This window comes from Daphnia pulex, chromosome 3, assembly GCF_021134715.1.
Source record: "Daphnia pulex isolate KAP4 chromosome 3, ASM2113471v1".
NCBI classification, from domain to species: Eukaryota; Metazoa; Arthropoda; class Branchiopoda; order Diplostraca; family Daphniidae; genus Daphnia; species Daphnia pulex.
In genome coordinates, this window is record NC_060019.1 from 1,415,284 (window position 1) to 1,441,701 (window position 26,418).

General features: G+C 38.1%; 5 protein-coding genes across 5 annotated transcripts; 4 read left to right on the plus strand and 1 right to left on the minus strand.

Annotated features, from left to right (window-relative positions):
- Window positions 1-2,610: 2,610 nt before the first annotated feature.
- LOC124190953 (E3 ubiquitin-protein ligase MYCBP2-like) lies at window positions 2,611-23,273 on the minus strand. The gene is made up of 16 exons (XM_046583841.1): window positions 23,222-23,273; window positions 13,945-14,111; window positions 13,780-13,880; window positions 6,461-6,839; window positions 6,073-6,258; window positions 5,516-5,629; window positions 5,298-5,430; window positions 4,997-5,230; window positions 4,723-4,934; window positions 4,545-4,665; window positions 4,179-4,482; window positions 3,901-4,095; window positions 3,651-3,758; window positions 3,373-3,582; window positions 3,018-3,309; window positions 2,611-2,950 (listed from the first exon to the last, which is right to left on the minus strand). The coding sequence occupies exons 11-16, from the start codon at window positions 4,446-4,448 to the stop codon at window positions 2,835-2,837; spliced, it is 1,191 nt and encodes a 396-aa protein (XP_046439797.1). The 5' UTR covers window positions 4,449-4,482; window positions 4,545-4,665; window positions 4,723-4,934; window positions 4,997-5,230; window positions 5,298-5,430; window positions 5,516-5,629; window positions 6,073-6,258; window positions 6,461-6,839; window positions 13,780-13,880; window positions 13,945-14,111; window positions 23,222-23,273; the 3' UTR covers window positions 2,611-2,834.
- LOC124190947 lies at window positions 8,636-12,837 on the plus strand. Its single transcript, XM_046583835.1, has 8 exons — window positions 8,636-8,693; window positions 9,519-9,806; window positions 9,870-10,390; window positions 10,461-10,573; window positions 10,638-10,873; window positions 10,932-11,449; window positions 11,509-11,615; window positions 11,692-12,837. The coding sequence occupies exons 2-8, from the start codon at window positions 9,580-9,582 to the stop codon at window positions 12,421-12,423; spliced, it is 2,454 nt and encodes an 817-aa protein (XP_046439791.1). The 5' UTR covers window positions 8,636-8,693; window positions 9,519-9,579; the 3' UTR covers window positions 12,424-12,837.
- On the plus strand, window positions 15,180-16,828 carry LOC124190952 (serine/threonine-protein kinase/endoribonuclease IRE1-like). The gene is made up of 4 exons (XM_046583840.1): window positions 15,180-15,535; window positions 15,594-16,099; window positions 16,195-16,313; window positions 16,381-16,828. The coding sequence occupies exons 1-4, from the start codon at window positions 15,303-15,305 to the stop codon at window positions 16,810-16,812; spliced, it is 1,290 nt and encodes a 429-aa protein (XP_046439796.1). The 5' UTR covers window positions 15,180-15,302; the 3' UTR covers window positions 16,813-16,828.
- LOC124189835 (serine/threonine-protein kinase/endoribonuclease IRE2-like) lies at window positions 17,375-21,749 on the plus strand. The gene is made up of 6 exons (XM_046582310.1): window positions 17,375-17,875; window positions 17,948-18,456; window positions 18,528-18,646; window positions 18,782-18,989; window positions 19,057-19,525; window positions 21,614-21,749. The coding sequence occupies exons 1-6, from the start codon at window positions 17,646-17,648 to the stop codon at window positions 21,747-21,749; spliced, it is 1,671 nt and encodes a 556-aa protein (XP_046438266.1). The 5' UTR covers window positions 17,375-17,645.
- LOC124190951 (N-fatty-acyl-amino acid synthase/hydrolase PM20D1-like) lies at window positions 22,653-25,561 on the plus strand. Its single transcript, XM_046583839.1, has 8 exons — window positions 22,653-23,031; window positions 23,111-23,361; window positions 24,166-24,252; window positions 24,314-24,450; window positions 24,523-24,718; window positions 24,788-24,928; window positions 24,987-25,224; window positions 25,295-25,561. Exons 1-8 carry the CDS (start codon window positions 22,761-22,763, stop codon window positions 25,525-25,527), a joined length of 1,554 nt encoding a protein of 517 aa, XP_046439795.1. The 5' UTR covers window positions 22,653-22,760; the 3' UTR covers window positions 25,528-25,561.
- The last annotated feature ends 857 nt before the right edge of the window (window positions 25,562-26,418 follow it).

The window sequence follows — 26,418 nt, forward strand, 5'->3', positions numbered from 1 at the left end:
TGGTTATTCGGGGCGATCAGGAAGATTGCCTGCTCGGTATTCGGGTGTACGAATTAAGAAATATTCATACTCTACGAATTCTAAATATAGCTGTTCATATAGTCCGTATGTATGGCGTAATGAAGGGAATTCAAGAGAACAAGAAGGAAATTTTTTTCATGTCATCTGTATTGCTCCACATTTCTTCGACACAAGTAATAACCCAATAATTAAAAACACGAAATTTATACGTTAATGTTAATATGTTCATTACCAAAACTCTTAAAGTCTATATTCAATTCCCAATTTTGATCACAAGCAATTTTTTGCCATTCAAATACGTTATCGCCAGTTACCTTTTCACAAAAATAGATGCTTAATTTTTTAAAAATATTGTTTTTTATCGCTAGTTCATCTAATCCCTGTTTTGTCACTAAATGACAGGATTCTATACGTAATAACTTCAGATTTTTTAAGAAGCCGTTTGCCATTACGTTTTGTAACAAATCGTCAGTGAGCGCGTCACAAAAATCTATGTCAACGCTCTCTAGTAAAGGACTAGATAGTAAATCAAATAAAATGTCATTTGAAAGATTGTAGCCGCACCGTAGAACCTTGAGATCTTTAAAATAAACTCGACCTTTTTCATTACGCAATTCAATTACTTCCTTTTCAGACAAGACACTTAAACTTTGGCATTGATTTTCGAAGGCCAAGGCCATTAAATTGGGACAAAATTTGACGATGGTCCAAAGGTCAACAAATTGGAAGTATGAAAGGTAAAGAACTTTTAATGAACTTCCGATTACCTTCAGCACTGGAACAAGGCCCTTGTCAAAGGTTATTTCTCTTCCATTATTACTTTGGTGATGAAAAACGAGTTTGAGAATCTGTAGGTTCTTCAAACTCGTTAGGCAAAACAGATCAGTATCTGTTAATCCCACTTTAACTTCAATAATCATTTCGAAAAGCGATGGGCAATATCGCACCACTGATCCAAGTTGACCGCTTGTATATACTCCAGCAGAGTGAATGGCTAGACGAGTGAATGAACTATTTTTGTGTGGTTGAGCTTGCGCCGCTGACTGAGCCATTTCCACTATGACATCAAAGGTGCTGCCATTCGCGACGACCTTCAAGGCTGGAAAATTCTCCACAGCCATTTTTATTCCTCTATTTGTTATAGCAGCGCAGTTTACCAACAATTCTTCAAGAGTCTTGCTCAGCTCGGTCGGTTTGCTAATTAACCATTCAATACCAGTGTCCGTCAATTTACTGCAACCGTTAATATCCAATATCCTATTTGAAATAAAAATAAAACAAAACAACAAATAAACATATTATGCTTAATAAAAATCTAAATAAGGATAAATTAAAAAAAAATACCTTAAGTTTTTACACCAAGTCCCTATGATTTTGAAACAAGAATTATCAATATTAGAATAACGCAATACCAAAACTTGCAGTTTTTCAAGCTTGGGGAAGAAATTCAAGTACTGTTCGTAATTATAGCGGTACCAAGTGGGAACAATTAACTTTTGAAGTTCGGCTGTAATGAGATATCCGATGTTGAAATTTTTCATCGTTTTCAGATATTTTTTATCAGAAAGAGAGATGATGATGGCCTCTAACACAACAGTGGCTAGAGATATTTCATCAATTTACGTACATACAAAGTTTACGAAGAAAAATTATTATTAGGATTGAAAAATGAAAGTAAGTGTCATTGGTATCATCGCAACTTACGTATTGTTTGAAAAGGACTGATTCTGGACTCGCTGTCAGTTATTACCATTAGCTGAATCGACCATGGACTACCCGTCCATGTTTTGAAATGCTTAGCATTAACTGGAATTAGTGGAATGTTGCATTTAAATTTGCAAACACAGTCAATACACTGCGAAAAAAGTGAGACTACAGGCTTCACTTTAGGCATCTTGTAATATCTGAAATTTTTTTCAAATTCAAAGAACAATACAACTTTAATATATTCAGATGAATTATTAGGTTTCGTAGAGACTGAAGGACACAACACGTTAAGCAATAAGTAAAAGCAATGAATGACACAAGTTGAATACAGGAGGAGGACTTTATATAGGTCTGATTTCAGAGGAAGGTGGAGAAATATCTACCTTGGGCTATCTCCACCTTAGGCTTTACTATTATGAGAACGATCTTATTCGTATTTAAGCGTCATCCTTAAGAAGGTCGTAAGAATGACGCTGATGAAATAAGGGGATTAATCCCCAAGTGCACTATTATGATGCAGCAGACACTGCTTAAAAAACAAAATCATTTACTTATTCCGGCCTTAACATATCTCACGAAGATTTAATGACGTTACATCCTCCTATATTCTATCTGTCTACAAATACACTGTGTAAGAAAATGCAGCTTAAACATATTTTACCTTTTTATGAACTGCCAGAAAGTCTTTTTCGTTTCTGTCGACCGTCGACGATCTGCCCGGATAGACGACACTGAGGGGAGTGGCCTCTGCGGCGCAGCAAACACGCAGGCCACTGGTACAACCGCTCGGTTGAGCAACTTCTTTTCTGAGAACTTAAAAGTTGGTTAAAAGACACTCGAAAGTCAAAAACACACAAACTTAATCAAATGCGAAACGAAACGGAGTGGAAATTAGTTTATTACAACATCAAATGGAATGAAAAGCAGACATGATTATCTATATTCTATGAACCTCAATGTCAATGAGTCAGCCAGAGCGTACACAAAGATTTTTATTCCATAGATTAAATTTCCGAATTATTCTTTATTACTTTTTGCGCAACAAAAATGTGGCGGGAATTAATTTTTTCGAGTGATCCATGAATGGCAGCCTGAGGTAGTTCAGGCTAAAATGTGTGGGCATTGTGACACATACCGCATCCAAGAGCGAACTCTTCTCCAGTAGGTGGATGGACGAGATGGAGTGGACATTCATCCCCATCTAGCTGACGACCCCGCGGTCCTGTAAAAATAGTTTTAAAGTTGAATGAAATTGAAAAGACTGAAAGACAGCTATTAATAATACAAACCGGCAGGACATTTAGGCAAAGCATGTTTTGGCATTTCCGTGACATGGCGATAATCCTCGTGACAGGCATTGCAAAAATGAGTTGTTCCGAAGCAGAAAAAGACAGCCACTGAACAGCAATAACGGCACTTGTACTCGAGGTAATCAGCACCATGGCGGTGACACATTTGTGCTCTTGAAACATCGCTGCAACCGCCACACACAAGTTCCGACGGATTGAATGAATCACCACCACCACCTACTCCTTCGACGGCCAATCCTTGCTCACAACGAGCTTCTCCGCCGTAATAGGCCTTAGAAAATGACAAATGAAATTGACCATCCACCTACAGCTACCAAATGTAATGTTAACATACCTTGTTACATCTGAAGCAAACGTAATATGCGTAGCGTTCCATGGCATATCCTTCGGCATTCTGGAAAAATGGATTTCCAGGCAATGAAATGGCTTCAGTTTGGTGGAGACCTTCGTACTCGAGTCTCATCAAAGCTTTGCGCTTGACGTCTTCAAAAAGCTCACGTATCGGAATTGACAAATCATCCAGGAACTCATTTCGTAATTCAGCCTAAAATAACATGGAATTATCAGACTCAAGCTTATAGCACCTAGACTATCAGGAAAAATGAAAAATACCTTGCAAATAGGACAACGAGAAAAGCTGAAGGTGATGCGCGACCCAGGCCACTTCTTTGATAGAACTGAACGACAGCATTGGGCATGGAAGACGTGTTTGCAACTTAGCTACATGTTTGGGAGATTAATTTCATTATTAGGATTATGATTTGTTTTATTTTTTATTTTATTACTATTCCTTTTTTAAAAAAATCAAATCAAATGTGTGCACTGATTTATTTTCTAATGTAAGAAGATGACGAACGCAAACCTGTATGGCTGGTGCAGCAGACAGAGCTTCGGTGAAGCAGATCACGCACATGTCGTCGGCGTCTTGCTTAAGATTTGCTGAATTGCCAGAACAACGAAACAAACAGGGAAGGCATTCTGATTCACCACGCACTCCCCCGCAAGGGTGGCGGTGGCCACAACCGAGCGTTTTGAGACACGCATTTCGTGAATATTCCTGTTGGTTAAGAAGTCGTTATCAGGATGTTATTTCCAATTTAACTCGAAAGAATAGAAAACTAGAAATATATAAGGTCTTACGACGCAATCTGGTTCGCTGCACACATTGATTGTTTGATTGTCAAACAACGAAGCAGATGCTGACGGAGACATAGCCGAACTACAATAGCGACAAGAAGAGGAGGCCCCGACGCCGCCAATCAAGGAGCCGTGATAATTTCCACTTTCGTTCGTATAGCGGCAGTGACGTAGACGGAAGAGACGGAAACTCAACCAAAGACTTGAGGTTCCTGGCGTCAGAAAGCGCCAAAATCCAAAATAATTTAACGCGACCACATTCCTCGTGAACATCGACTTTGATAGCTTCTTCTTCCTCTTTGCAAACCTGAAAAGCCAACACATTTGCAATTTTTGGTACGACATTTGTAATAATTTACTTCAAATTACCTGACGCTGATGGGAGCAAAATTTGCGTGAAAGATGCAGAACTCGATCGCAATCAATACAAAGCGGCCCGCAGTCGGAACAGACAATTTGTGTCCCCGTCGTCGTGATTGTTACACTGCGGCTAACCGATAAAAAAGAATTCAGAAACATGAACACTTGTCAGTGAAAGATAATTTACTTTGTTCACTGCTCCGCGAGCCCACTGTGTTGATGAGAGACGTTCGACGGGCTCGTCTTGCAGTAGGCAAAGGGCAGCCAACGTCAACCACACAGATGGTGTTTGCAAGCAATCCAGGGAACTGCGGCGATCTTCATCCAATTTGTAAGCGCAAGAACAGCTTTCGCAATGCCTGCTTTCGTTACAGCTGACCATACTTCAGACAAATTACCCTATTCCCATAAAAGAAACCTTTCAGAATTGAACTGAATTTCTATTAGTTTACTAACAATACCGATGTCATATCTCTAACGAGCTGGATAATGCTTACACGACGTGGCATGTGGCCTCTCATCCACCAGCGAGATCCAAGTTGACGCTGAGGTGGGCTGTCGGTTGTTGAAGATACTAGCCATCGTCACAGAAGAAATGGGATTTATACTAGACGTCTTTATCACGTCCTTTACTTTTTACTTGGATTGTTAACGCTTTGGCGATACATGCCAGAACAACATCTAAGATTCCGACCCTAGGTAATCAGAATGAAGATTGTCACTTTCTGATTTAAAGTCAAATACAACCAAATTCGGGAATACCTTTCAATTGATCCAGTGGAATTGACGAATGCAGAATACCATAATCAGTAGTGAGCAGCACGTCGACGCCAACTAATGAAGCAAAAACAGGAGGGGGTAGCTCAGGCAGCATGCGTCGTAAAAGAGCGGTTACCTAATTATGAGATTCAACAGATAAACAGAGTTTAATTTAAACTGTTTTAGATGGAAAGCAACACACTGCATTGTGTTGCACTTACCTGACGTTGGATTCGAGGTGAACCGGTCTGAAGCAAGCTCAACAAATTGGCCGGTAAAGTAGACTGTTGCGAGATGTAGGTTCGACCGACTCTACTTCCGCTCAAGGCGAGTACCTACGCAAATGAATCGAAATTAATAAAACGATTCGCATGGTGACGATTATAGTATTGAAGATCGTAGATCATCTTGAGTAGACAAAAATAAATCAAGGTCATTTAGACCACTAGCGATTACGCACCAGGGATTTAGAAAATGCATGCAAAATTGACAAGTATGTTCAACACAAACAGGAAAGCAATCCGATAAGTGATAACAAAATGGGGGAAAAAATAGAGATCTAGTTTTAAAAAGAGATAAGAAACTTGGGTATCTTGCACACGCTGGAACAGGATCGTAGTCCTAAAGGCTAAAAAGGCAGAACCGCCTTTTGTACCCTGTGAATGTTGTCCCTTGCAATCAGCACTTAAGTAATTTTTCAATCTATCCAAATTCAAAACGGAACTCTTAATAGCCCCAAAATGGTCAGGAATAAGCAAAGGATCAACAACCGTCCTACCCAGAATTTCAAGAAGGTGCGAACTGCTGCTGGTATTTTACGATAGCTTGACCTGGCTTGGCTTGGCAGGCTTGGCAAGGCTCTCTGCTCAGGGCTTCGACATGTGAAGTAGCCTACAGGCGAGGCGAGTACAGGCCATGGTCAGGGCAAAGCGGGAGCGCCGGGCACGATTTCATAACCTGCCACCTGGTAGTGGAGTTTGAAAGACATGTAATTTTATTATCGGCCAACAGATGGCACTATTGCTAAATCATTTACACGGACAACAAAACACAGAATATCAATCAAATCAATTTTGATTTCGCTAGCTTCTCGATTATCAAGCTCCTAAACAAGTTAACAAGTTCAGAGGTTTCCATTGATAGAAAAATGAGTCCACTCAACTTACAATCAAGCACAACGTGTCCGTCAGGCTGATCATAATGACGGAAATCAAATCGAGCGGAGCCGAAGCGACGGACAGTTGATCCATTTTGGCGGATTTAAATAAAAAGACTTGAAAGGACTACTGTGTTGGACTGAGGAAGGCGAGGTGACGTCCATCATGTTGTCCCAAACGAACGACGGCTGTGACAGGGACGTCAGCCATTCAGTGGCTTCCGTTTCAGAAGCGGCGGCCAAAAATTAAGACTTCTCCTCGCGGAATCGATGCGTCGACAGTGTGCGGTCGACGAGCATTGAAATTCCGGTCGTATCCTTTGCACTCCTCCACGCTGAGAGAAGCCGTGTGTGCTTCAAACAACGATTTTCTTGGAATTTTTTCTTTCCTAGAGTTCAATAGAATATTATTAAATCAATTGACTTAGGTTTTAAATTCACCCGCAGAGTATAAGTGGCGCCACCGACCACTTCACTGTTGCGCAAACAGATTTATTATTTTCATTTCCTGATAAGAAAACTAAAATAATTACTTTAGAATAATTTTATTTACGTGAAAGTTGTTGAAATAGATTCGTAAAAATATAAACTTTAATAAAATAGGCCTAATGATTAAAAATGATTAAAATTGAAGTTAAATTAACAAAACTTGAAAAATGAGAGAAAATTGCGTGCTGCGAACAACGAATGCATTGCACAAGTCTATGAAGGGGAGAGCCCATTTCAGACTGAATTCACTTTGCACCGTTTGCAAAACTCCTGAAAACTATACCAAAATTCAAAAATGGAAAGTCTTTATTTTCTCTTTGAATGTTTGTCTCTGTCGAAGAAGCGAAAGCGTACCTTCGAGTACGAAGATGAGGGAATTCAACACCGCAGACCCAAACGATTTAGTTTGACCAAAACATCCGAGTCAAATGTTATTGGGTTGCAGAATATTGGAGAGAAGATTCGCCTCGAAAGATCCAACAAACTCCCGAAAATGGACGAAGGTGTCAGTCCCCTCTTGAAAGGTAACGGAATGGAAGTTGATGAAGACGTCGAGGAGATTGGGCGTAACTTGCCACGAGACAAATCGAACAATCGCCAACGTCGCATCGCTACTAATCCCGAACCGAATCAGCACCTGTCCGTCCGGAACACCAACCGATTCAAGACCTTACCAACTGGCAGCAACCGAAAAGGACACCAGACCCGTCAACCCGATCGCGGAAACCGTTTGAAGAACTTATTGGTCGTGAACTCGTCCGACCGCGGCCGGATCGTGGAATTGACGGGAATTGGGTCCAAACCGAACGTGACTGCTGGGGAGGGTGGAGATCTCAGGTACCTTCTGGATTTAAAGCGAAAAGAAAAAGTCGAGGGAGTTCAGCAGGACCTCAGGTCATTTTTGGATTCACGGCGTAGAGGAAAATTTCCTCACTCTAACAAACCGCCAGAATATCTCTAGTAGATTGGCAGTACCCGTATGAAGTAATGGACACAAATGAGTTTTCACTCAGGCGATAAACTAAGTCTTATTTTACGGGGAAGTTTCACTGGATCGGATTTGGACGTTGGATTAGCTTGGATTGGCGTCGTGGATAATTTATCGGAGACTTGGATTTGGAGAAGGATTCGTTGATTGAGTTTTGATTTGCAAAATTTGCATTTTTTTTTCTTTTCTTTTTCTTTTTTTTTCAAAGCGTCATAAGGCAAGACTGTACATAAAATAAAAATTCATAAAATAAAAACACCATACTTGTCTAATTCATTGCCGTTATGTTTTAATGTTGTGTCAAGTGTCAACTGTTCGAAGAAACGATTAATAAATGATTAGTTTCTAACTTTGTCTCGTTCTCCTCGACTGGTCCATTTCAGAGAATAGGGGATTTTAAATTCACCTTTGATGGAATTTGGAAATACCCAAACCCAATGGGTTCATGCAACAACTCACGGGTTTACTGATTATTACAATTAACTTTCGATAAAGTATATCTAACTAAACCAACATCTCGGATCAACCTACGTTTTTAAATATAAATACGGGACAATTTGTTTGATAATGCAGATAGCTACTCGAGCTAATGGAAGGAATTTCCAACAAAGCAATTTTGTCAAACGAAGGACAATGTTCCAGCTTTAGATTTGTATCATTTAGACAAGAATAGAACAAGACTTTTCTTCAGCTGTTTCTATTGACCCTAGTCTTTTGCCATAGGTCAGTGTTGTTCCGACGTTGCTGAGAGACGGCGATTTATAAGGTAGGCTAGTGATTAGAATAAGACCGTTTTTTTAGAACCTAATTTATAATTTGCTTCTTTGTAACGTTTTACTAATCGATGCATGCATAAAATTTTTGCTAAACGATACGTCGATCCCTTGCTGGAACTTGGATGCAAAATGCTATTGTTTCTCTACAGTAGAGGCGTAAAAATATTCCTGCACTTTAATGTGGAAAAGGTCACGATGAAGGAAAGTTAATTGTTATAAACGCAGATAGAACCTGCCTAAAAGGACAGGCCGACAGGCTTTCATACGGCAAGATAGGGAGAGAGTCTAGACCTTTAGTTAGGGTAAAACATAATACACAATTAATGAAATACTTGACAGCTGTCCAAAAAATAGATTCGAGATTACATTAAAAATAGTTGGCAAAATGGCTTAAGTTCAACCTCGGACATAAAAACTGACTAATATTACTATTAGGTCCAAGGTTGGCCCTGAGACTTGGAAACTATGTTGGGAGCACTCCAATTATACCTCTTTCCCCTGGAAGTGTTCCCGGCTCTTAGTTCTCTTTTATGCTCGCAATTTCGTCGTTTAACCGCTGCAACTTTCGGGGATATTTCCGATAGGGGGAGTTAACGGGAGTGGCTGGTTACAAGTAGGCCTGAATGAGTCAAATAGCCCCAAAATAGCCATAGCAAAAGCTGCGGCCGGACCTCTCAAGAATAGCCATTTTGGCTACAAGCCCAAAGTGGACGCCTGAACGTAACGTGATTCCATTTGAACACTGTGCCGCGTGTCACCATGCTGCGCTTCTCATTTCTTTTCATTACAACCAGCAATATTCTTATTTAACTCAGTTCAAAAAGTGAATTACCTCCCTGGAAACAACGGCGCAGTGTATGAAGTATCATTGGAGAAATGGAAATCGAATGCGGCAAAAAAATCTTGGGGAGAGGAGGATTTGGAATCGTCTTTGATGGTTTTTGGGGTCCAAATCGCATACCAGTGGCCGTCAAGCGACTTCAGATTTTGACTCTTGAAAGCAACAAAAAAGAAGAGGAGGCGAGGGGAGAAGAGGCACTCTTAAAATTAAAGCATCCAAACGTCATTCAAATTTATCACGCCGAAAACGACAAAGACTTCAGGTAACAATTCACGATAAGGCCGTTCAATTGTACAAGATAAGATAATGTGATTGATTCTGTAAGATATTTTGCGCTTGAACTGTGCGAAGCCTCGATGGACAAATTATTCCTACAAGACGGTCATCCCCAAAAGTGTTGCAGGCGAATGCCCCCACGAGAAGATGTCCTTTACCAATTAGCCACGGGATTAGAATACATTCACAAAATGGGAATGACCCACCGTGACATCAAGCCACAGAACGTCCTTATCTGGGTGGATTCAAAAAATGGCCTAGTCATAATGAAATGGGCAGACTTTGGACTAAGCAAAAAAGTCAACGAAAGAGGAACTTTTACCTTGAGCGCAATAAAAGGGACCCAAAATTGGTTCGCACCGGAACTACTAAAAATTATAGAAGAAGGTTTGGAAGAAAGTACATCGTCTTCAACACGTCAGCGAGGAACTGTGAAGAGCGATGTTTATGCTGAAGGCCTCGTCTTCGGTTATTTCTATTTAGACGGTGAACATGTTTTCGGGAATATCCACAGCAAAACGATGATTATATCTAATAATATAATCAAGAATAATCCCGTTAATATCAGCAGTAAGTGCTCTTTTTTTCAATTTTCGAAATCTTATGATTATCAAAAAATCTTAATTAAAATTCTTGATAGAAATTCAACCTGCGCACGTTCACGATCTCATCGTGAAAATGTTGGCCAGCGTACCAGAGAATAGGATCACTTCTTCAGATGTCGTTGAACTACTTGCAGAATATAGAAATCAGGTTAAAACCCAAACGGAAAATATATTCAAAAATAATATTTTCATGAAACTATTATTTGGATTAGGTGAAGAAAGTTGTGCAACCTGGCAGCATGTTGGAAATTGATTCCGAAAAGGTTATAGAAAAGGCAGGTTATGGGATCATCTTCGAAGGGGTCTGGGGAACAACTCGCCTTCCAGTTGCAGTTAAGCGGATGCAATTAATCCACGAACTGGGCAAGAAACAAGAAGAATTTTGGCTGAGTCTTAGTCACGACAATGTTGTCAAACTGTTTCACGCAGAAAACGACTCAAAATTCAGGTATTACTGTAATGCATTTAATTTTGAAGCAAGTTCTTGGCATATTTAATATCAAAAGATATTATGCGCTGGAGTTGTGCCAAGCATCGATGGATCAGATCTTTCTGAAAGACGGGGATCCCAAAAAATACGGCGGACCAAAGCCTCAAGCCGAAGAAGCTCTTTACCAGTTGGCTAATGGACTGGAGTATATTCACAAAACGAAACTCATCCACTGCGACCTGAAGCCCAAAAACGTTCTACTGTTGACAGGAAATTCGTCTACTGTTGTCATGAAATGGACCAGTTTGGGGTTAAGTAAACAATTCGACGAAAATGGAACTTGCCGTATCAATAAAATCAAAGGCGGATTTGAGTGGCAGGCTCCCGAAATTTTACAAATGCTCGAAAACGAAGAGATTAATCAATCTGAAAATCAGGCAACATTGCTGCGGGAATACAACACATTCAAAAGCGATGTCTTTTCCGAAGGACTCGTTTTCGGATATTTTCTTTTAGAAGGACTTCATCCGTTTGGTTCAATCGGCTGGAAAATTCAAGCTAATATTAATAAATACGATGCAGTTAACCTGAATAGTAAGATAATGTACCTTTAAAAACTTTTACTTTTAACGAAATTTCTTTTTACTCTAAAGAAATCGAACCTTCACCTCTTTCTGATTTAACTTTGAAAATGTTGACCCACCAACCGGAGGATAGAATGACGTCATCGGAAGTCGTTGATAAGTTGAACATTATCAGAGTAAAGAGATGACACAGAATTAATATCATTTAGTCAATAATACAATATTCTTATTGATTCTTATTCTCTTTGACAGAACCTTCGATTTAAGGAAATGGAAAAGACACTGTTTGAGTTGTGCACAAATCCAACTCCGAATTTAAAGGCAATGGAAAATTTAGTGAACCAAGGCATCAGCGTCAATTGCCGCAATCAACAAGGATTAACTCCACTGCTGCAATTATTAGCCAACGGGGAAGCGTATCATAAAGAAAATTTTGTCGACATTATTCGCTATTTTGTAGCAAAGGATATCGACTTGAATGTTGAAAACGCGTACGGAGAAAATGCCCTTCTCAAACTGATTGTTCAGTATCCAAAAGACGATTTGATCGAAATTGTTAAACTCTTCATCGACAACGGCATCGACATTAATTGCAAAAACAAATACGGCACTAACATCCTGCATTATTTGTGCGAGTACTATTTGCACGACAATTTAATCGACATCATTCAACTTTTGATCGAAAAGGGTGTTGAAATCAATCGCATTCACGATTACGGATACAACGCTTTGCCCGTGTTGTGTCGCAATTACAACAAAGATAATCTGTTTGACGTGGTCAAACTTTTGATTGAAAACGGAATCGAAGTCCACTGCAACCCAAACAACGACGGTAATGCCCTCAACATCGTTTGTCGATATTATAAGAAAGACAACATGATTGACATCATCCAACTTCTAAGCTCGAAAAAAGGAGGTGAACTTAATGGCAGCAGTTTACCAAATGGTTCACCGACAAAAGCAACTAAAAGAAGACACGATTGACCTACTTTTTAAAATAAATAACGCCACTTTGTTTTAACAAATAACGCCACTGTGTAACGAACCTTTTGGATTCGTTAGCAAACTTTTTCGTTATTTGTTGAAATTAGCGGCTTATCAATATTCGTCCTCAAAGCCCTTAGCTGTCGCTTCATTGCTTTCCCACCTATTTGCTTGGAGGGAATTCCCCTTTTTCTTTGGGAATTCCCATTTTCGTACACTACGAGATGTTTTGCAAAAAACTTTATTCTCTCAGTGGAGGGGGGCGTCAATGCCATGTAGAACCCCTGCAGGGATAATCATAAAGTTAAGTGAAAATTTCACTGTGTGAAGGTTTTTCTTTATTTCAATTGCTAGTCAGTGTTCTGCAAATGTGGAGTCTGATAGACTGCACAATACATTTTAATGGAAATCTGAGTCGCTTCTAGTTTTGTAAAATTCTCCCATAAGCACTTTGGAACTCACAGAGTTCAGTTAAGTCAGCCAACGACACGAAATCAAGGTTATAACGCAACGACGAGTTTTGTTAGCGATTGACAACTATACACGATATCGCTTCAAGCTATCGTGAACTTGAATGTTAAAAACGCGTAAAGAGAAAATACCCTTCTTAAATTGAGCAAAAATTGCGAGTCGCAAGATATAAGAAGGTGTGAATATCAAATTGATGCTTCCAATGACAAGGCTAGATACAAAATACCGCTCCAGCACCAGCACCACTCTTACACTAAGCAAAAAAAAAACGAGAAAACAAAATTGATTGCATTTTCACAGAAAATGCAAGGCACTTAGACGAGCCAGGTAAAAAAAACTAAAAAAGGGCTTTCTTATTCCTATAGGTGAAAAGACTTGCCAAGTATTGCTAATGCTAAATGCTGCAGTGCGACATGTGATAAAAGATGTGGATAAAACACACACAAAAAACATAGCCATTCGCTCTTCAAAACAGCAAGAAAAATGACAAAGAAAGCAGAACAAACCAATCGTGACCAATGCGGAGTTATATGAGTTGGCTAGAAAAAAGTAAGCTATTTATTGGTAAAAAAAAGTTCAAATTTTCAACAAGCTTTTTAATGAGAGGTAATAGTCTAATTGAACTCGGTCACAGTAGTTTAATAAAACTACATTCTCATTTGACTGGACATAAATCAAGAAGACAAATTCCTTCGCCATATAAAAAAGGGGGGAAAGGATCAAAACTGGGTTGGTGAGAATAAAACTACTCATTTTGATTATGTCGAACTTCCAACATCCAACAGGCTAACCAAAATTATCTATAGTACTTGCGATATGCAAAACCGGAAAAGAACAAAATGAACGAATTTCCACCCAAAACAAATAGCGAATGCAGGCACTCACGTTAGGAAGATCTGCGTTGATGTTGGTGTGTGCCAGTTTATCGGGTCTGGTTGATAAAATAAAGTAGCATGACTTGTGCGACCCGATAGATGTCCTCTCTTCTATTATGAAACAAAAAACATTGATTAATTATTGGAATTTGACTTGTGAGTTAAAGAGTTTTACATGGATGAGAAGTAAATACTGCCTTGTGGCGGGACTTATGAACTGGTGGCTATATGTGACAAAGAATCAAGCAACGTGACTGATGCAACAGCACTTTTGCCACGCTGCGTTTGGTCTTCTGCACAGCATTTTTGGTAAGCTGATAGTTTTCCAAGATGGTATAGTCACTACATTGAAAGTGAGGGCATCAAAAATGCGATACAAAAATTATATGAAAAAATTAATGATCCCAATCAAATAAACTGTTTAAAATGAGCAACTGTCAGTTTTGTTCTCAAAATGGAACGAATGGCATGACAATAAAATATTGCGAAACAAAAACATGTTCATGCAAACAAGACAAAAAATCTTAGCAGCCTATTCAAGGTAGTATTTCAGTGCTAGGCTTGGAGACGACAAAGTTTCATTGGTTTCTTTTAAAAAATCGTAACATCGTATATAGTAATGTAAGAAAAATCAGCCTTTGAGTAGATCTATACTCCGTTTTCAAAAGTACATTTCAATAGATAAGATAATTATGACTTGAACACCGTTAATTTTTCCAAAAGTCCAATCCATTAAGCCCGCACTGGCTGGTTGTTATGTGTCAACTGCTCTAGTAGTGATAATAGATAACAGTTAAAAAAACGAAGCCTAGCGGGGGCTTAGGTAACTATACCGGAATTTAAATGGGAAGAGAGATCTGTAACGCCCTCAGCATCATATGCCAATATTATAAGAAAACCAACATGGTTAAAATCATTGCACTCCTCGCACAAAAAAGGAGCCGAATTTTAATTAATGTCAGTTAGCTTTTGTTTTTGTAAAATTTTGCTATGCGACTTTTAGGGCTATAGTGCGGACAAAGTCTCCGTTACAGCGCTTTTTTTATATTTAGAAAACGAAGAAAAATAAATTAGACCGACTGTGGCGTTTAAACGCCACTTATCACCATCACTTGTTCAACAATTATTTTTTACAATTAAAAAGAAAAACCCCATATCGGTGTGGAAAATTATGTAAGGTAATTATTATAATATATTTTTTTTTTATTGAATAGGGCAAAGTATCTATGGCCATATACAAGAAAATAACAGAAACTGAATGATGAGTTGAAAAAATATGCCTGAGCTATCAAGTACATGAACCGGCTACAAAGATACCATATCTTTTTCCTTTCAAATAGACGAAGATGATAAAAGTAGCTACAGGCACGCAACTTTTTTATCTATCTCACGACGTGTTTATCAACGTTATTGTATTAAAAAACTAGTGGGTATAGGTAGGGAATTTTTTAGTTGACATTGTTGAATTTCTCGTTCTAAAGCCCACTCCTTGGGTGAAATTCAAAGTAAACATTGTTAAGTGTTTTTAGCCAAATGGAAGAAAGTTCACTTGTTAACAAGTTGACTATTGATCGTGCGAAGATTTTGGGAACAGGAAAATACGGCATTGTTTATGAAGGCGTTTGGGGTGAAAATCAAGTAGCCATCAAAAGAATTCCTATAGATAATGTCGCGACTAGCAATGAACGAGAAGTGAACGCGCTAAAAAAATTTGACCATGAAAACGTCATCAAATTGCTTCAAGTCGAGGAGGACAAAGACTTTAAGTATTTACCTAGTTTTGGAATTATAATTTGAAAAATATTTTCGAAAATTTCTTTTTAGATGTTTTGTCCTTGAATTGTGTAAGGCTTCTCTGGATCAACTATTTCTCAAAGAAAATGACCCGAAAAAATACAGTGGCCCAGTGCCGCCAGAAGCAGAAGTCCTACTTCAGTTGGCTAAAGGACTCGAGCATATACACAAAAACGAATTAGTCCATCGCGACATCAAGCCAGAGAACGTCCTCATTTGGGTGAATCCACAAACTAACCAGGTTTTAATGAAATGGGCTGATTTTGGTTTCAGTAAACAAGTCAACGAAAGGGGAACTTTCTCTATGAGTGGAGTGAAGGGAACATTACATTGGTTAGCACCGGAATTATTGGCATTACTGGACGAATATAGTTCTAGTGAAAACGAAATTAAGAAAAGGGGAACCGTCAAGAGCGATGTATTTGCCGAAGGCCTCGTATTTGGCTACTTCCTTTCGAAAGGGGTTCATCCCTTTGGCACCTCAAGTTATCAAATTCCAACGAACGTACAAAAAAAGAGACCGACTAATCTCCCCGGTAAGTTGTAGGAAAAAGATATATGAAAAACCAATTAGTGGTACAAGAATACTACTACAATTGTGTATACGTAAATTTCGTTTTTAAATTCATAGAAACAAAAGATATTCGTAAAATAATAGAACAAATGTTACACAAAAAACCAGAGAATCGAATTGCATCATCTGATGTCGTTAATCTACTCATTAACAACCGGGAAATCAGGACGAAAAAGGTAATAACAAGTTGTTTTACTATTACTTAATGTTGGCCAGACTTATTCCTTTTAAATTCCGTCCCAGATGTTCACTTTAGTTGCCAAAAAAGATCCAAGCGTGGAAGAAATAAAAATGCTGGTGCGAGAAGGTGTGGATATCAATGCAAAAGATAAAAAAGGATTGACACCACTATTACAAATGGCAGAAAACAAAAAGGGAAGTGGTAATGCGTTAGAAATAATTAATCTCCTGATCCAAAACGGAGCCAACGTCAATTCACTAGACAGCAAGGGTAAAAATGCTCTCCTTTTATTGTGCGACAATAACCAAAATCATCAAAATGAAAATCTAAAAGAAATTATGGGTCTTCTGATGCAAAGTGGATTAAATGTGACTCCAGAAACGGTCACCTTTTTCAAGGAAAAATATTACAAAGAAAATCGCGATGAAATCTTGTTATTGCTTGATCAACAACATCCAGATGAACCTGTGACCAAACGAATGAAATTCGAATAAACTTCGGTTTCTTGTATCCTTTTGTTCTGAATTAATTGAATTGAAAGATATCTGACCGTTGCATTCGTCCTTTATTTGATGCAAAATTTTTCTTAGATGTTTAGATTTTAATCGATTAAAAACCACTGAATGAACAAATCAACGATCAGCGATTTCCTTTCCAGCAATAATCAGGCATGGAAGAATTAAGACTTAATATTCTCGACAACGAGGCTTGCAAAATGCAAAGTGTTGTTAAGCGATGGAATTTTACGCATGTATTACCGTTTGTTTTTAAACTTTTCGTCGTCAGGGCAACCCATCATCGTCGTTGCTCTTCTTAGTCTCTTTTATATTTTTTTTGGTAACTTAATAAAATTTTAAAAGGCGTGGCCGTGCCAATAGCTCGCTATTAATTAAGGGAGTCGTGATCACTTGCAGTCACGATTAAGCATACGACGCTTTACCCGTGTTATGTCTTAATTACAACAAGAAAATCTGGGTGACATAGTCAAATTTTTTATTGGAAACGGAACAAAATTCCACTGCAACCCAAACATCTACGTTATAACGCATTCAACATCGTATGCCGATATTTCAAGAAAGACATTATAAGTCTTCTCAAGAGAGGGCCAGGTGTGGTCGATTTCATGCAGATAACAATCACAGAAGTTACTGCAACGCATCTCACTCTGTGTACTATCCTTATCATAATCCTTATCATAGAAAAAACCCGGTTGATAGCAAGTTTTCTCAGTCGAATGAATAAAGCATAGGCCTACTATAGACACTAGTTATATTTCTCGCATCCTTAAGTGAAGAACTAAACCCAATTGAGTGTTTTAGAAAAAAATATGGCAGGTAGTTCACCTGTCAATACGTTGACCATTAATCGTGAGAAGATTTTGGGAAAAGGAAAATACGGCATTGTTTATGAAGGTGTTTGGGGTGAAACTAAAGTAGCCGTCAAACGAATTCCTATAGATAATGCCGCGAGCAGTAAAGGAGAGTTAAATATGCAAATAGCTTTTGATCATGAAAATGTCGTCAAGTTATTCCACGTTGAGGAGGACGAAGACTTCAAGTACTAAAACAAATTGGACTAGCTTGGCGTAAAAATTTCAAGTACAGTATAAAATTTCAACTTTTTTTTTAGGTGTTTTGCCCTTGAACTGTGCAATGCATCTTTGGATCAACTATTTCTTAAAGAAAATGATCCGAAAAAATACCGTGGCCCAATGCCGCAAAAAATGGAAGTCCTTCTCCAATTGGCTAAAGGACTCGAGTACATACACAAAATGGAATTAATCCATCGCGACATTAAGCCAGAGAACGTTCTCATTTGGGTGAATCCAAACACTAAGCAGGTTTTGATGAAATGGGCAGATTTCGGTTTCAGCAAAAGTGTGAACGAAAATGGAACTTTCACCATGAGTGGAGTGAAGGGAACATTCAATTGGTTAGCACCAGAAATATTGAAATTAATGGACGATACCAATTCTGCTGAAACCGAAGTTCAGAAAAGAGGAACCGTCAAGAGCGATGTATTTGCAGAAGGCCTCGTCTTTGGCTTCTTCCTTTCGGAAGGGGTTCATCCCTTTATTGGCACTTCAAGTTATCAAATTCCAATGAACGTACGAACGAAAAAACCAGACTACCTTCCCAGTAAATATGAAAAAACAATTAAACAAATTTACGAATATAAATGTAGTCAAACAGACATTTCTTTTTTATAGAAAGGAAAAAAATTCGTAATATAATCATAAAGATGTTAGAAAAAGCACCAGAGAACCGAATTGCATCGTCCAATGTCGTTGCACTGCTCGAAGAAGAAAAGGAGGGAAGGGTAGAAGAGGTACGGTAATAAACGCGTTGTTTTAACAACTATTTATTGACACAAATCACGACAGTCCTAGTCAAATGCTATTAGAACTAATGTCTTGCTTTTATTAATTTTCCTCAAAACTTTCTTTTTAAAAATTCATCACAGATGTTCACTCTACTTAGAGGAAGGCCAAAGGAAACAGAAATAAAAGAACTAATACAAGAAGGCGTGGATATAAACGCGAAAGATCAAAATGGATTGACACCACTACTTCAATTGGTGACTTACAAAAAGAATAGTGATTATATTGTAGAAAAACTTTGTCTCCTGATAAAACACGGGCGAGTCAACATCGATTCAATTGATAGCAACGGTAAAAAAATGCTCTTCTTTTAAACTGCCAAGGGTTGTTGCAATAATTTATTTTTGGATTGACAAAGGGATCGATATTAACTGCAAAAACAAACACGGAAAAAATGCTCTCACTCTGTTGAGCCACCATTATGAAAAGGAAAATTTGATTGACATCATTCAACTTTTGATTCAAAATGGAGTCGAAGTCAATTGCAAAGACAACGACGGAGACAATGCTCTCACTTTCTTGTGCCGCTATTATAAAAACGAAAATTTAATTGACATCATTCGACTTTTGATTGAAAATGGAATCGAAGTCAATTGCAAAGGCAAGTACGGAAATAATGCTCTCATTTTCTTATGCGATAATTATAAAAACAAAAATTTAATTGACATCATTCGACTTTTGATTGAAAATGGAATCGAAGTCAATTGCAAAGACAACGACGGAGAAAATGCTCTCACTTTCTTGTGCCGCTATTATAAAAACGAAAATTTAATTGACATCATTCGACTTTTGATTGAAAATGGAGTCGAAGTCAATTGCAAAGACAAGTACGGAATTAATGTTCTCACTTTCTTGTTCCGCTATTATCAAAACGAAAATTTAATTGAAATCATTCAACTTTTGATTCAAAATGGAGTCGAAGTCAATTGCAAAGACTACGACGGAGAAAATGCTCTCACTTTCTTGTGCCGCTATTATCAAAAGGAAAATTTAATTGACATCATTCGACTTTTGATTGAAAATGGAGTCGAAGTCAATTGCAAAGACTACGACGGAGAAAATGCTCTCGCTTTATTGTGCCGCAATTATGAAAAGGAAAATTTAATTGACATCATTCAACTTTTGATTCAAAATGGAGTCGAAGTCAATTGCAAAGACAAGTACGGAATTAATGCTCTCACTTTCTTGTGCCGCTATTATGAAAACGAAAATTTAATTGACATCATTCGACTTTTGATTGAAAATGGAGTCGAAGTCAATTGCAAAGACAAATACGGAAGTAATGCTCTCACTTTCTTGTGCCGCTATTATCAAAAGGAAAATTTAATTGATAATATCATTCGACTTTTGATTGGAAATGGAATCGAAGTCAATTGCAAAGGCAAGTACGGAAATAATACTCTCACTTTCTTGTGCAGATGGTATAAAAACGAAAATTTAATTGACATCATTCAACTTTTGATTCAAAATGGAGTCAAAGTCAATTGCAAAGACTACAACGGAAAAAATGCTCTCACTTTATTGTGCGAACATTATAAAAACGAAAATTTAATTGACATCATTCGACTTTTGATTGAAAATGGAGTCGAAGTCAATTGCAAAGACTACGACGGAGAAAATGCTCTCACTTTCTTATGCGCTAATTATAAAAACAAAATTTTAATTGACATCATTCGACTTTTGATTGAAAATAGAGTCGAAGTCAATTGCAAAGACAAATACGGAAATAATACTCTCACTTTATTGTGCAGATGGTATAGAAACGAAAATTTAATTGACATCATTCGACTTTTGATTGAAAATAGAGTCGAAGTCAATTGCAAAGACAAATACGGAGAAAATGCTCTCACTTTCTTATGCGCTAATTATAAAAACAAAAATTTAATTGACATCATTCGACTTTTGATTGAAAATAGAGTCGAAGTCAATTGCAAAGACAACAACAGAGACAATTCTCTCACTTTATTGAGCAGATGGTATAAAAACGAAAATTTAATTGACATCATTCAACTTTTGATTCAAAATGGAGTCAAAGTCAACAACGGCAAAGACTACTTCGGAGAAAATGCTCTCACTTTCTTGTGCCGCTATTATCAAAAGGAAAATTTAATTGAAATCATTCGACTTTTGATTGAAAATGGAATCGAAGTCAATTGCAAAACCAACGACGGATGGAATGCTCTCACTTTCTTGTGCCGCTATTATCAAAACGAAAATTTAATTGACATCATTCAACTTTTGATTCAAAATGGAGTCGAAGTCAATTGCAAAGGCAAGTGGGGAATTAATGCTCTCACTTTCTTGTGCCGCTATTATCAAAAGGAAAATTTAATTGACATCATTCGACTTTTGATTGAAAATGGAGTCGAAGTCAATTGCAAAGACTACGACGGAGAAAATGCCATCACTTCATTAAGTAAATTTTATCAAAAGGATAATTTAATTGACATCATTCGACTTTTGATTGAAAATGGAATCGAAGTCAATTGCAAAACCAACGACGGATGGAATGTGCTCACTTTATTGTGCCGCTGTTATCAAAACGAAAATTTGATTGACATCATTCGACTTTTGATTGTTAATGGAATCGAAGTAAATTACAAAACCAAGTACGGAAATAATGCGCTCTTTTTCTTATGTGCTAGTTATAAAAACCAAAATTTAATTGACATCTTTCGACTTTTCATTGAAAATGGAGTCGAAGTCAATTGCAAAACCAACGACGGATGGAATGCGCTCACTTTCTTGTGCCGCTGTTATCAAAACGAAAATTTGATTGACATCATTCGACTTTTGATTGAAAATGGAGTCGAAGTCAATTGCAAAAACAATTACGGAGAAAATGCTCTCACTGTGTTGTACCAAAATTACCAAAAAGAAAATTTAAAAGAAATAATGGGTCTTCTTATGCAAAGTGGATTAAATATAACTCCAGAAACGGTCACCTTCTTCAAGGAAAATTATCACAAAGAAAACCGCGATGAAATCTTGCAATTAATTGATCAACAACATCCAGATGACCCAGTGAGCAAACGAATGAAGTTAGAATAAACATCGCGATAAACATAGGAATAAACAAACATTGGAAAACATTGAAAAGCATAGGAATAAACATTGGAATAAACATCGGGTTCTAGTATCTTTTTTTCTAATTGATCATAGAGAATTGGACTCTTTGCCGCTCTTTACTCATCTTTATATCGTTTGGTGATATTGTGTCCAGTTAATGAAGAACAATCGATGAAACATTTCACCCGTTTCGCGTGTTTTTATTCCAAATCATATTGTCGCTACTTTATGTGTCGTTTATATGTTTTAATTAATAAAAATGAAGGAATCAAAAGCCTGGCAGCCTGCTGCTGCCGACGGTTGGACCTATTAGTCGCTATTAGTCTATTACTTGATTGACAGACACGGAAAGGCTTTCTACCTCCACTCTCCGCAGACTGTGCTGGCAACAACTTCCAAGAGAAAGAAAAGTGCCGGCACAACGCTCCAACGTTCTTCGGCATCTAAATGGAGCGTGCGGATCATTGGATCACTCATCTCGGTACCTCTCTGATTCTTCTTTATCTTTCATTCCTTGCGCCTCATGTTCCCTGACATATCCCTGATACCCCCATAATCGCCCCCCCCCCCCACCCTGAAGCTAAAAAGGCGTTAAGCACCGTAACATAAACTACAGCACGTCCAAAAGGGGATTCAAAAATGTGCCTTGAATTTGGAGATAGTGAATTGTAGAAATTCTTCTTAAGAGAAGCCACCAAGCTCACAAACCAATTTCTTAACAATTTTGCATTGATATTGGGAATGGGAACCAATTTCAAATAATATTGCCCAATTCACAATTGATGGTCTGCCATCTAATGAGTATTGACAGGTTAAAAAAACTGTGCGATTGTCTGAATAGATGGCGAGACGACCAACAAATGTCAGAAATCGGATCGATAAGTGAAAAGGGCTTCAAAACAATAAACGAACGCAATCTTTGAATATGAAGATAAAGAAACACAATCGTATTCCCAACGCCATAGAAAGCAGAAAGAGGGACCAGTAGTTAAAATGTGCAGCAAAGTTTTCGTGATTATCGTAGTGGCAGCGATAAGTCTCATTGCCGTTTTGCTAGGCCTGAACACGGTGACCAGCAGACAGAAGCAATTTCAATGGGATATGAACAGGAAAGATGTGGCGTCACTTCCTCAACTCGATCGAGAAAGAATTCATCAACGTGCAGAACGATTAGCCAAAGCCCTGACCATTCAGACTATTTCCTGGGAACGTGACGTATTCGAGACCCAGGCTTTGCTCAAACTTCATCAACATCTCAAAAATAGTAAATACCAACGCCATCTCTTTGTCGAAAAATTGTAATTTTTTAAAAGAATCCCGCCTAATTTAAAACGACATCTCAGGTTTCCCTTTACTTCATTCTTCGCCTTCGATTGAAGTAAATGTTATCAACGGATACAGCTTACTTTACAAAATTCGAGGAAGTCACGACGATAAAGCTGATAATGTCCTACCTCCTTACATGTTGGCTGCTCATCTGGATGTGGTTCCGGTTGCAAACGGGACTTGGAAGATGGCTGAGCCTTTTGAAGGACGTATCATCGACGGTGTCATCTATGGAAGAGGAGCATTAGATGACAAAAGTTCTGTAATGGTGAGTTGACCTGTTATACCTTGACTTGGTGGTGGAGGTAACTTTCTTCCAGCTGAACTTCCTCGTGGCAGTAGAGCCTCACAGTGTTACACTGTCTATATTACTCACAATTACTGTCTATATTCCATACAAAGAAGAAAAAAACAGATTAGATTCAGTTTAAGAAATGTGGAAAGCACAGAAATATACCTGTGAACTGTGATGCACAGTTTGGAAATTTTACAGCTCGAGAATCCTGAGAATGCTGATTTTGTTGTGTTGGGTTAACTATAGTCTGCGGTCTTATTACTCCTTCACTTAGCAGCACAGAATAATATTCTAGTTCAAAGTCTAAACCCCATACTGAATCACACAAGCATGGCTTTCACTTTTCCCATAGGATAGAATTTATCAAATTAGTATTGTGCTTTAGTTGGTTGAGAAGATCATCTTTTACATTTTTTTTACACCAAGTCAAACACTCACAGCCATTTTGATCACTTTTGAACTAATAAGCACTTTAATAAGACCACAGGTAACTATCAACGTCTTCAGCACAGTTTGCAAGTAGCCAAGTGTGCTGTTTGGCCTGTTGCTGTGCAGCATGTGTATAAATATCTCTAGTAGAAAACCGAAAACGAAAAGTGATTATGCAAATTGCAAAATGTATCGAGATGCAACGTTGCAAACTATTTTTTAAGTTAACTATTTTTAAAATATGTATTTTTTATTATTTTTCTTCAGGCTTTTTTTCATCAAATGAAAGATTTTTAAATATAATTTCTGGTAGTTTTTTATTTCAACAAATTAATTAATATTTTACAGGGAATTTTGGAAGCAGTAGAATTTCTCATCGAAAACAAGTACACTTTTCAAAGGACTTTCTATATCGGCTTCGGACACGACGAGGAAGTAATTATTTTCGTTGAATCTATACTATTAATATAACGTTTCAATTGAATGACATTTGAAGGTTTCAGGGTTTGAAGGAGCCGGGCACATCGCAAAACATTTAAAAAGCACAGGAGTCGATCACTTGGATTTCGTCTTGGATGAAGGCTATTTCGTTCTGGAAGATTTGGTGGAAGGTGTGGACGAGCTTGTCAGCGTGTATGAATAACAAATCATTTTAGAAAAATTATAGGCCGATTGATTTATTTTAAATTTAAATTTTTTTCTTAGGATTGGTGTCACAGAAAAAGGTTTCGCCACACTCGAATTGAATGTTGAAATGAGCCCAGGTCACTCGAGTATTCCTCCTAAAGAGACAGCCATCGGTGTTTTAGCCAAGGCCGTGTCAGCCCTGGAAACTAATCCACACCCATCAATGTTTGGCAACGGTCCTGAAATGGATTTCTTTTCCTACATATCACCTTCGGTAAATGGAGCCCTGCAAAATAAAAATTACTCAACAAAATGTCACTCACACTGTCATTCTTTACACTAGGCAAATATTGGACATAGCGTCATCTTCTCCAACTTGTGGCTCCTGTCGCCTTTGCTGTCAGAGATCCTGGCACGAAATCCTGTCACCGACGCCATACAAAGAACAACCACAGCTGTTACCATCATCCAAGGAGGATACAAGGTTCGGCTTCCTAATAAAATAACATTAGATTGAAATGCTATTTTCTTTGTTATTTTAGCACAACGTTATTCCAGGCAGCGCATCGGCCACGGTTAATCACCGGATCCATCCGGCAGACAGTCTAGATCAAGTGATTGAACACAACCGTCGAGTAATCAACGATCCTCGGGTTCACATTAAAGTGGTCGACTATTATCCTCCAACACCCATTTCGCCTTATGGGCAGGACGTTTCGCCTTTTAATTTGATTGCGAGTTCCGTCAAACAAATTTACCCTTCGAGTGTCATCGCTCCAGGTTGTATAACTATTAGTCAACATTACATCAATAGTTTCAGATAAAAATAAATGTCTTACCTCCTTTGCAGCTTGTTCACCCGCCAACACGGACCTTCGGCGTTATGTCGAACTGTCTGACCATCTTTACCGCATCACGCCGACGGTTTTGACACCAGTGACACGAGGCGGGATTCACGGCGACGACGAACAGATCACCGTCGAGCATTATCATAATTTTATTCGATTTTACGTCGCCCTTATGCTCAATGCTGATCAACCTGTAGGCGGTCACTCGGCCAGCCGCCACCACAGAGAACTCTAAAAAGGAATAATAAATAAAAGATTAGTTCCAATCTCTGTCTCGTTTCCATGACTATTTACGGGGCTAGGGAATTTAAATTTTTTACCTGTCTGAATTACCTTTTTTGGTGATACACAATGGCTCAGGTAAAAGCGCATGGTCCTACCACCATTTTTCCAGCAAGATGTGGGTATCAGGAGATGTGTATACAATTGTCAAAGAAAGGTACTTTGCTGCCGACATGCATTTACTTTGGCTTTTTATTCTACTTTTACCGAGTAGCCTAATTACTATTCTCCTCCCTTTACCTGAGGGGTGAGGGGAACTCGGCACAGTTTTCAGGAGGAAAATCCCCTTGCGTTTAATGGCAAATTTGTATTTCAAATATGATTGCCTAGGCTTTTTAAAAATATGTATCGATCCCTTGCAGGAACTTGGATGACAAATGCTATTAACAGTTACATCAAAGAAACGCTAGCTGAACTATGAGAAAAGTGTTAATTGGGATAGGAAAATAATCGCAATTTTGCATGGCTGGCAGCCAATTGCTTATTCTAATGGGTTTCCTGGTAATAGATCTTTTGGCAAGTCACAACAATGCTTGCATAAGCAACGTGGAGTTTTTGATATAATAAGGGTTTTCCTTATAGTTGCGATGATGCACAAAAACAGATCGGAGGGTTATCTGAATTATTTTTCTTGACCGGATTTGATCTGATCTTGACCTAATTTCCGTATAGCTAACCGATTTCAACCCGATAGAGACCCATCTAGATAATTATAAATGAACGATTTTCCATGGGTCAGAAAAACCTTCTTCGTCCGATTGGAACCCAATTTTAACCATTTTTTCTTAATTAGTTTTATAACACTCTTCATCAAAGGATACAAATTGTACTTGATATTTTTTTT

Excerpts from the sequence above, each read along its gene's own strand:
- LOC124190953 (XM_046583841.1), bottom strand. The coding sequence starts at position 4,448 with ATGTTCACGAGGAATGTGGTCGCGTTAAATTATTTTGGATTTTGGCGC. Across the intron at positions 3,759-3,900 it reads CTGCTGCACCAGCCATACAG|CTAAGTTGCAAACACGTCTT; the intron begins GTTTGCGTTCGT and ends CCAAACATGTAG. Across the intron at positions 2,951-3,017 it reads TTTGCCTAAATGTCCTGCCG|GACCGCGGGGTCGTCAGCTA; the intron begins GTTTGTATTATT and ends CTATTTTTACAG.
- LOC124190947 (XM_046583835.1), top strand. The coding sequence starts at position 9,580 with ATGGAAATCGAATGCGGCAAAAAAATCTTGGGGAGAGGAGGATTTGGA. Across the intron at positions 9,807-9,869 it reads GAAAACGACAAAGACTTCAG|ATATTTTGCGCTTGAACTGT; the intron begins GTAACAATTCAC and ends TGATTCTGTAAG. Across the intron at positions 11,616-11,691 it reads ATAAGTTGAACATTATCAGA|AACCTTCGATTTAAGGAAAT; the intron begins GTAAAGAGATGA and ends TCTCTTTGACAG.
- LOC124190952 (XM_046583840.1), top strand. The coding sequence starts at position 15,303 with ATGGAAGAAAGTTCACTTGTTAACAAGTTGACTATTGATCGTGCGAAG. Across the intron at positions 16,100-16,194 it reads GAGACCGACTAATCTCCCCG|AAACAAAAGATATTCGTAAA; the intron begins GTAAGTTGTAGG and ends TTAAATTCATAG. Across the intron at positions 16,314-16,380 it reads GGGAAATCAGGACGAAAAAG|ATGTTCACTTTAGTTGCCAA; the intron begins GTAATAACAAGT and ends ATTCCGTCCCAG.
- LOC124189835 (XM_046582310.1), top strand. The coding sequence starts at position 17,646 with ATGGCAGGTAGTTCACCTGTCAATACGTTGACCATTAATCGTGAGAAG. Across the intron at positions 18,457-18,527 it reads AAAACCAGACTACCTTCCCA|AAAGGAAAAAAATTCGTAAT; the intron begins GTAAATATGAAA and ends TCTTTTTTATAG. Across the intron at positions 18,990-19,056 it reads CGATTCAATTGATAGCAACG|GGATCGATATTAACTGCAAA; the intron begins GTAAAAAAATGC and ends GGATTGACAAAG.
- LOC124190951 (XM_046583839.1), top strand. The coding sequence starts at position 22,761 with ATGTGCAGCAAAGTTTTCGTGATTATCGTAGTGGCAGCGATAAGTCTC. Across the intron at positions 23,362-24,165 it reads ATGACAAAAGTTCTGTAATG|GGAATTTTGGAAGCAGTAGA; the intron begins GTGAGTTGACCT and ends AATATTTTACAG. Across the intron at positions 24,929-24,986 it reads TCATCCAAGGAGGATACAAG|CACAACGTTATTCCAGGCAG; the intron begins GTTCGGCTTCCT and ends TTGTTATTTTAG.